Source organism: Penaeus chinensis, chromosome 16 (assembly GCF_019202785.1).
Source record: "Penaeus chinensis breed Huanghai No. 1 chromosome 16, ASM1920278v2, whole genome shotgun sequence".
Classification (NCBI taxonomy): domain Eukaryota; kingdom Metazoa; phylum Arthropoda; class Malacostraca; order Decapoda; family Penaeidae; genus Penaeus; species Penaeus chinensis.
Window position 1 is genome coordinate 28298252 of NC_061834.1, and position 10000 is coordinate 28308251.

The window sequence follows — 10000 nt, forward strand, 5'->3', positions numbered from 1 at the left end:
TTTGTTGATAAACCGTTATCTTGTTGTTAAGTTTTGACTTGTTTTATTGAATGTGCAAATGTATATTATTATATTATTTCTTTTTCTAATGAGGATATTATTACAATGATTTTTTTTTTTTTTTTCCCCTTCCCAATATCTGATTGTTCACAATGCTGAGGGTTTTGCTGTCTGATATTCTTTTATATTTTTTTCCACCCCAAAAGGAGGACATACTTTTTCTTTCTTTCTTTCTTGTCTTCTTTTTCTTTTTTCTTTTTCTTTTTTCTTTAAGTGTACTTGCATGAAAAAGGCTTATCCACTACAGCCACTGCTCGCTGCGGATATCTTGTTTGAGATACTTTATAATATATATATATAAGGAGTCAAAGTTTAACCAGTCATTTACTTGATCTAAATCACTCAACCAAATTTAGCCTTCTAACCTGATACTGGAAGATGTATTCTGATCAAAAGTTGGTATACCTCATAGGAGATTATCATTTGTCCTGCAATGGTTTGCATGCATTGATAGATGTATGGTTAGGCAGAGATATGTTGAATGAATGCTATTTACTGGCATTTAATACACCTAGTTGCTTTGACTTTTATGGGTTTGTGAACTTTTGGACTGTGGGAACATCTGCTCATGTCATGCTTTGAAATTGGAATGTACTGAAGGCTGTTAATCATGTTTTTATTTAGATGGGTGTGATTATATAAAGGTGGACTTAAGGATAAAGGAAAATTAATTGGTATAAAGATAAATCATATTTTAAACTCACATTATATTTGTTTTTTGTTTTTTGGTTTTTCTTAAGGGAATTCATATTTCTAAAAAGGGTGATCTCGTTCAAATTAAGTGTCCATTTCCTTTACATATAGATGGCTTCACAAGTGTTTCTTTACCAAGGAGTTATGTAAGAGGCCTAACTGATCTGTTTACCCCATTCTTTTATTTGGGAAAAAATTCTGATACTATTATTCCCATTGTTGATTTATTATTTGCATATTAATCTTTCATTATGATCATATGAAAGTGATAAAAGTAATAGATATTAAACTTTTCTTTCTGAAAAGTCAAAGAATGTGGTAAACAAGAGGGATCAGGGAGCCTAGTAATTGACTCCTTAGTGACTAAGCACCTTGGGAACCACTTATATTCTGTGGACGGTGGATGTCTAAATGCACTCCAGCATCAACTAGTTAATGTGGATAGAGAGTGTGACTGCCTCTCAATTCAGTTCCAACAGCACATTATACAGTCCTGCATTGCACATCCATGTATTTGAACCAAGCTTTTTGTATGTGCCATGGGAATTGAGCAATTATATGTGCACTTGCAGGAGAACATAATTGTAAGTGGTTTAGTATTATAGATTGTTTAGAATAGAACTTTTGTCTCTCAGTCTCATTCCTCTACTTAATCTTTCTTTTCTCCATTTCTTTGATGCTCTTACATTCTCTCATTCATGAACATCTCTGCTGTATGATACTTTATTTCCCCCCTTTTTACTGAACTTTACTCTCTAAATGTTGCAGTGCCAGATACATAAGGAACTTTTTTTTTATCCTGATCTCCACAGAAATTTTGAAGACTTATAAAATGCTTCTGTTATATATGTTTTGATGTAGATGATAGACTGCTGTATGTATAGGCATTGTTGTGTAGTATTGATAAGTGCTTAGGCTTTTAACATTTCTTTTGCAGTTTCTAGTAGGCAAAATAGTGAAATCATTGCTGTTGAAAAGTTAAAGCTTCAGTAGTTATTATCTCTGAAGGCTTCGGTAAGTTGCTGATGGCAACTCATGTCCAGGCACGAGTCCCTTGGTGCATTTTGCTGCTGCATAAAATCATGCCTTGTCTTTTTTTTTTCTATCAGTGTATGTTCGGTACTTATTAGAGAAACATCTGCTCAGTTTCTGAGAGCCTCAATCAAGATCTTTCACTTCCCAGACCTAAAATTTTGTTAGTTGAAAGGTTTTTTGTTATGTGATTGCTATCTTTATTTGAGTTCATGGTATTTGTTGGAATAATCAAAGATGGTTATTAGCATAAGCATACTTTTATTTCATGTATCTGTGATATACATCATATTACCTAAACTAAGGTGAAATTAAATTTAGTTACATTACTCATGTAAGAGTATGTTTTTGTTTATGTACACCATCTAACAGCAGACTTTTATATCTGTAATGTAAACAACCCTCAGTTGTGCCACGTAGGTGCTCCTCAATGCATAGAGTTAAGCGCAACTTTGTGTTTAACTGATCCCCACAAAGAGTCATGTATGCATTGACCAGTCAAACTTGCTTAATGCATGCAGGGAAGATGAGTTCCTCTGCCATATCAAGAGTATGTCCATATTTCCTGTTGACATGAAGAAGCCAGATGCATATTGAAGGTGAATGTAGTGCAGTAGTACTTGGGGTAATAAATGTATGTGATAGATGTAGTTAATCATACATTTCTTTATTTTTAAGAATTTTATGCAGTTTATATATTTCCCTTTCTTCTTTCATCAGAATTATTTAGCATGTGTAGATTTATATATTCTTCTCTTTTTGATACAGTGAATTTATTCTGATATAAACAAAACTTAGTTATGGTATTTTTATTTCTTATTCCATAGTGTAGTTAATAGATTATTAAGCACTTTGAATACTTCATAGTAACTCTTGTTGGTTGAGATATTAGCTCTCTTAGTTCCATAAAGTTGTAGAATAGTCTTCTTAAAACTACGGATAAGCATGTGGTTGCAGCATAAGAGTATCGTTTTATAGGCCAGATCATCCAGTTCATTTACCCACTAAGTATGGTTCCAGACTCTGCTCAAATTCTAGTATGGCTTATGCTCTTTCTCCTTTCTAGGTAGCGCCAAACAATCGCAGTCTCAAAGACAAAGACCCTAAACCAACCAGAAATCCCAAACCAACCACCAAAGACCCCAAAAGCACCAAAGACCCCAAAACTCCCGCTGCTCGGGCCCCCAAAGCAAGCAAAGCCCCCGAGCCTAGCAAAGGCCAAAGAAATGCCCCCAATGGCCAGGCAGCAAAGCCATCTCAAGACAGTGGCTCTCCGTCTAAGGTACACGTTGGCTCTGTAGGTTGGGGCAGGAAGGCTGCAGCAGGCGATGGCAAGGGTGTTGGATGAAGAGATGGAGGCATGGGAAAAGGTGGTGGTGGTGACAGGGGCCATAATTGCATCGAAGGAGGATGCTGGTGGTGGCAGCTGTGGGGAGGGGGCTGGTCTTCTGTCTGTCCTGTCCTTGCTTTTCAAATCTGTGTCAAAGCAATGTTCAAAGAGTGAGCGAGGGGGGGAGAGAGAGGGAGTAAGAGTGAGAGTGAGGGAGTGAGGGAATAAGGGAGTGAGGGAATGATGGAATGATGGAATGACGGAATGAGAGAATGAGAGAGTGAGAGAATGAGAGAATGAGAGAATGAGAGAGTGAGAGAGTGAGAGAGTGAGAGAATGAGAGAGTGAGAGAGTGAGAGTGAGAGAGTGAGAGGGAGAGAGTGAGAGAGTGAGAGGGAGAGAGTGAGAAGGAGATAGTGAGAGGGAGAGAGGGAGAGAGAGGGAGAGAGAGGGAGAGAGAGAGGGAAAGAGAGGGAAAGAGAGGGAAAGAGAGGGAGAGAGAGAGGGAGAGAGAGAGGGAGAGTGAGGGAGAGAGGGAGAGAGGGAGAGAGGGAGAGAGGGAGAGAGAGAGGGAGAGAGAGAGGGAGAGAGAGAGGGAGAGAGAGAGGGAGAGAGAGAGGGAGAGAGAGAGGGAGAGAGAGAGGGAGAGAGAGAGGGAGAGAGAGAGGGAGAGAGAGAGGGAGAGAGAGAGAGAGAGAGAGAGAGAGAGAGAGAGAGAGAGAGAGAGAGAGAGAGAGAGAGAGAGAGAGAGAGAGAGAGAGAGAGAGAGAGAGAGAGATATATGCATGAACCCTAAAAGCATGTTTACTATTTCTGACATAAACATTGCTTTGAACACAGTTGTAGACAGTAGTTCAGTATTCCTTGCTTGTTATGCTGAATGGCTAAGTAAAACCTTTAATACTCCGGCTTAAGTCTGTACATAGCTTTATATGGATATTCCATAAACTCATATGAAGGCCCATAGACACAATATAACAATATCCTTTTACTTTTGGTGTAGAGTTCTCATTGGCACATATCAATTCTACTTTCAGAAGCATTCAACATTAACATATTTAAAATCCCACTCCACAGAAAACACTGGAATGCATTTTTACTTTGCAGCAGAAGAGCATTTTAGATGTGTTGAACCAACTAAACTCAGATGACTTCATTTCAACTGTCCTTCCTCATCAGAATCATGTTAGAGTTTTGTTGAACTGATGGACAGGATTCTAACAGATAAACTTTGTTGGAATGGGAATAAACAACTTCACAAAGCAAGATGTGACATTAGCATTTTGAGGTTACTTTTATAAGAGGGTTCTGATGATGTTCATAATGATGTAAATCTTAATGATATATCTAGTCTTGTCAAGTCATTCATTTCCATTCATACTTTTTCATGAGACAAAGTTGGGATTTGAATTTCACAATTCATCCATCAACTGTTCTTAGATTATGATGGTTTCTTCAGTAAGCAGAAAGTCCTCGGTCTGGAGGGCTTCTTAGATGGGACATATACTATAGTAACACAGGTTCGCCACAGAGCTTACACTGGTCTCTGAGTCTCAGGGTCTTGGGGAAAATAGTGTGCAACATCATCATTACAGCCAGAGTTGGAAAAACCTTCATATCTTTTGTTATATGTTATTGTAGTAGTCTACCACATCCATATTTACTTTCACTCTCTCTCTCTCTCTCTCTTTCTCTCTCTCTCTCTCTCTCTCTCTCTCTCTCTCTCTCTCTCTCTGTCTTTCTCTCTCTCTTGCTCGCCTCCGGTCTAGTACAGTGGTAACGTGTCAGCCTCTCATCTGAGGGGTCGGCGGTTCGCGCCCCGCCCAGGCGCGAGAAGTTGCAATTGTTGCCTGGAGGTTACTGCTGTGGCTGGGCACCACAGCAGGTAATACTAAGCTCAGCTGAGTCAGCACCAGCAGACACACATTAGTGAGTCAGCATTAGTCAACACAAGCTGGGCTCCCCTCATGGGCATAGCCTGGGTGAGGCTCAGCTTCGCATATTGGACTTATCCTTATCTCTCTCTCTCTCTCTCTCTCTCTCTCTCTCTCTCTCTCTCTCTCTCTCTCTCTCTCTCTCTCTCTCTCTCTCTCTCTCTCTCTCTCTCTCTCTCTCTCTCTCTCTCTCTGTCATCTATTTTTTTCTCTATTTGTGTTTATCTATCTAGTTCTTATATTTCACTGTAATATTTGTTGCTAATCCTTTAGTTGTTCTTTAGTTTTGTAAGATTCCTCACTTTTACACATAAAGATTCATTTTCTGTAACATGTTCAGTATATCACTTTATCTGTTTATCTGGAATAAAACAAAAAAAGGTATCAATCACATTATCATGTTTATTCATGGTCATTATGCCTGTGTGTAAATGTATCCTTGTTCCCATTTCCCTGTTTGTGCTCCTGTGTATATAACATATTAATTGAATTTCTGTCATGTTGCAAGGCTTGGAGAATTTAATGCATGTTTGAATTTAAATTCTGTGGCATTTATCAGTAACTCATTTTACAGATGTGAAGTGTTTGGGCAGCAGAGCAGTATATGCATGAAATTATACAGTTTCAATATTTCATCATATTTTGTATTACAGGAGAAACATGTTGAATGTTGGTGATTTTGTTTGTTGATGCCAGGAATTATTTCAGTTGTGCATTCTGTATTGAATTTGAATTTCTTTTACGGTATACATATAGTATATACACATATATATCTATATATATAGTATATATATATTTATATAAATATATATGTGCGTGTGTGTGTGTGTGTGTGTGTGTGTATGTGTGTGTGTGTGTGTGTGTGTGTGTGTGTGTGTGTGTGTGTGTGTGTGTGTGTGTGTGTGTGTGTTTTGTATTTCTTGCATTAGATTTAAGATATATGATATGTGATATGTGATATTGATAAGAGGTTTAGGACATTATTCATATGTGGTTCAGACAAACATGCACTGCCATATGAGCACGCACACACACATGAACACACACACACACACACACACACACACACACACACACACACACACACACACACACACACACACACACACACACACACACACACACACACAAAATCATATCATGATCACTTTGTGAAAAATATATTTCTTTGGATATTTATTATAGTTGTAGGGATGACTACATTTTCTAAAGTAGAAAATAGAATTTGATGGATTTTTCGCTTCATAGAAAAGCTGAATCTGATAATATTATAGAGGGTTTTCACTCATATACACCCCCATTTTCATTAATGCAGTCAACCAAGAAACAGGAGAAAAAAAATCTCATTGACATTGCTTTATTCCCATTGCCTATGTTCTTCCAGAGCTCCAGAAGCAAAGATGACAAGGAGAAATCCAGTAGAAAGAGCAAGGATGATAAAGATGAGGCAAAGAAGAGCAGCAAGAGCAGTAAAGAGAAGAGTAGCAAGGAGGAAAAGGATGATAAAAGTAAAAGGAAGTCGAAAAGTGGAGAGGGATCACCGGAGAAAGCAAGGTCCTCGAAGTCTAGGTTAGTGTGTGTGTGTGTGTGCGTGTGCGTGTGCGTGTGTGTGTGCGTGTGCGTGTGCGTGTGCGTGTGCGTGTGCGTGTGCGTGTGCGTGTGTATGTGTCTGTGTCTATGTCTGTGTGTCTGTGTGTATCAGGGTCTGTGTGTATCTGGGTCTCTATGTGTCTTTGTGTCTGTGTGTCTCTCTTGGTTTGTGTCTGTATTTTATTTCTAATACAATAAATATATCCCTGATCCACTTCATGCATCTTCCTCAGAGCATCAAGCAGAATGGGCAGTGTGAAGGAGCTGGAAAAGGAGAATTCTCCGCCACTCGAGAAAGCAGCGGACGAGGAGATCATTCCCAACGGACATGTGGAGGATGAACAAGTGGTGAGTTGGCCGTGGTCTTGTTTGTCTCTCTCTTGCTTTCTCCTTTTTTTTTTTTTCTTTTTTTTTTCTTTTCTTTCTTTTCCTCTTTTTTTCTGTTCTTTTTCTTTTCTTTTCTTTCTTTCTTTCTTTTCCAGTATTTTTTTTTCTTCATTCTATCTTGTGCATTTCACAAGATAGGATTTTTTTTCTTTTTCTTTTTCGTTTTCTTTTTCATTTTTGTTTTCGTTTTCGTTTTCCTTTTCTTGATTTTTCTTTTTCCTTTTTGTTTTCTTTTTTGTTTTCCTTTTTTTTTTTCTTCATTTTCTTTTTGTTTTTTTAATTATTGTTTTTCTTTTTCATTTCCTTTTTTTTTCTTTCTTTTCTTTTCTTTTCTTTTCTCTTTTTCCCCCCTTGCGTGGGCATTGTCCCCTTCACTGTCTTTGAGTTTGTGATGGTAATAATCTCTTTATCTGTGGATCCCTTACTATTTAGATTCTCGTTTCTTTGTCCCTCTGCATATTTATCTCTGTCACTTACTATCTGTCTCCCCCTCTGTCTCTCATTTTCTCTCTGTCTGTGTCTGTCTCTGTTTGTTTATATTTATCTCTAGAGGGCTGTCTCTTCCTCTATCAATATTTTTCTATCTGTTTGACAGTTTTTGTTTGTTTGTCTGTCTGTCTCTGACTATTTGCCTCACTCTTTCTATATGTTTTTTTTCTATCTGTCTACCTGTCTCTGTCTGTCTGTTTTCTTTCTCTCTCTCTCTGTTTTCTCTCTCTCTCTCTCTGTTTTCTCTCTCTCTCTCTCTGTTTTCTCTCTCTCTCTCTCTCTCTCTCTCTCTCTCTCTCTCTCTCTCTCTCTCTCTCTCTCTCTCTCTCTCTCTCTCTCTCTCTCTCTCTCTCTCTCTCTATCTATCTCTCATTATCTCTCATTCTCTCATTCTCTCATTCTCTCATTCTCTCATTCTCTCTCTTTCTCTCTCTCTCTCTCTCTCTCTCTTTCTCTCTCTTTCTCTCTCTTTCTCTCTCTTTCTCTCTCTTTCTCTCTCTCTCTCTCTCTCTCTCTCTCTCTCTCTCTCTCTCTCTCTCTCTCTCTCTCTCTCTCTCTCTCTCTCTATATATATATATATATATATATATATATATATATATATATATATATATATATATAAATAAATAAATAAATAAATAGATAAATAAATAAATAAATAAATAGATAAATAAATAAATCAATAAATAAATAAATAAATAAATAAATAAATACATAAATAAATAAATATTATTTAGATTCAATGTGTTAAAAATATATCCACCTTGAAAGCCTTGGATATCTGGTAGAGGCTTCAACATTTACTGAATGAATCTGTGTATGAAATGAGCAAGAGATGATTAGTAAGTGAACTGTATTACAGGTTATTCTAATATGAATGTATCATGAACCAGTTATTATATTAATTAATGCGTTGTCACATTGTTGCCTTTTAGCCTCCCCCAAGGCTAAAATCAGCACGGCCACCGAGCGCACGCCCAAGTAAGTATACGATACGTTTTCATGGTTAAAATTATAGATCTAATTTCCTCTTTTCTCCATGTATGTCTTCTGTTTCTAGCAATGGATCTGATAATGTCATGGGTAATTTAGGATAGTTGTTGTTGTAGTTGCTTTGCATTTTGTGTTTTCATAATTTCTTGAGGTCTGTTATTTATATTTTATGATATAAGATGATGTTCCCTTGTAGAGAGATAACATTATGATAAAGTGCATGTGTTGAAAGTGTTCTCCTAAGTATCTTTGTAATTTTTTTCTTTTTCTTTTTTACAAGAGTTGATTGATATGATTATCTTCTTACTTTTTGTATGTCTTTAACTTATAAACAAATATGTCTATCTGTCTCTTAAAAAAAAGTAGTAAACATTAATTAGGTTAGGCATTACAACTGACCTTGTCATATAGAGGATAATGGGGCAGCGTTGGATGAGGGCATTAGCTCCCAGGAGGTTCCCGTAGATGAGGGCATTGTGTCTCAGGAGGCCACCCCTGAGAGCCCTGACCTCCAGGAGCCTCTTCCTGAGGGTATTGGCACCCTTGAGGGTATTGGCACCCCTGAGGAGCCTGAGCCTGAGGTACCAGTACCCCCCCAGCCTGAGTCCCTTGCCAATGAGGTAGACGACACAGGTATTGTCTTGGGGTACCTTCGCTCTGAGCTTAGAGAGTTGTCTTTTCACTTGCAGCCAAATGCAACAACCCATAAAGAATTGTTCATAGTTGATAATGATTCCAAGACACATTGGAGAAAGTTCAAAATGTTCTCATAATAGAGTTCCATCCTACTTGGTATCTGTAATGAATCTGTGCTGCCTTAGATCTTGTATAATCATCTGCACAAAGGGTCTGATCTTATGCTCTTTCATTATTGATGTAACTGTCTGCCACCTAGAAAAGGATATATTTACCTTTTAATGTGAAAATGATAGATGAGGAGAAATCAGTTGCACCATGCAAAGGCTTATGTTTTTTGTTTTGTTTTATTCATTTAAATATAGTATATTAGTAACACGTGTGGCAAGTCTTATTTTCTTATTTATACAGTGCAGTTTGAATATTACATTTTTCAAGTAGGAACTCACAGATAAACTGACAAAAAGATATTTGGTAAAGCAGTGATCAATGTTGAATCCTTAAGATCAATAGAACACAACTAAATTGTGTTTTTGAAGATCAGATGATCTTATTGATTTACCAAATTGTTAAATGTGGTTGCTAGAAATTGGCTGCTTGATAGATTTACTGTGTGTAAGTGTGAAATGCACAGGATTTTCATATGATGCAAAGATTTGTGCTTTCATCACAAAATGTGGCCAACCACTTGGTGTGTGCTTCTATTTTGTTGTACTGTACTTTGATGTTTCACCATGAATATATATATATATATATATATATATATATATATATATGTTTAAATATATATATTATATTATATTATATCATATTATATGTATACATATATATATATATACATGTATATATATACATT

General features: G+C 37.0%; 1 protein-coding gene across 2 annotated transcripts in view; it reads left to right on the top strand.

Annotated features, from left to right (window-relative positions):
- The window catches only part of LOC125033540 (TRAF3-interacting protein 1-like), a 38982-nt gene that overhangs the window by 12740 nt on the left and 16242 nt on the right, over positions 1-10000 (top strand). Inside the window, exons 5-8 of one of the 2 annotated variants that reach the window (XM_047625120.1) lie at positions 2852-3067; positions 6434-6618; positions 6873-6987; positions 8451-8496. In XM_047625120.1, the coding sequence (XP_047481076.1) occupies positions 2852-3067; positions 6434-6618; positions 6873-6987; positions 8451-8496 (562 nt within the window). The remainder of the gene's footprint in view (positions 1-2851; positions 3068-6433; positions 6619-6872; positions 6988-8450; positions 8497-10000) is intronic. The other variant, XM_047625122.1, reaches the window with a different exon arrangement.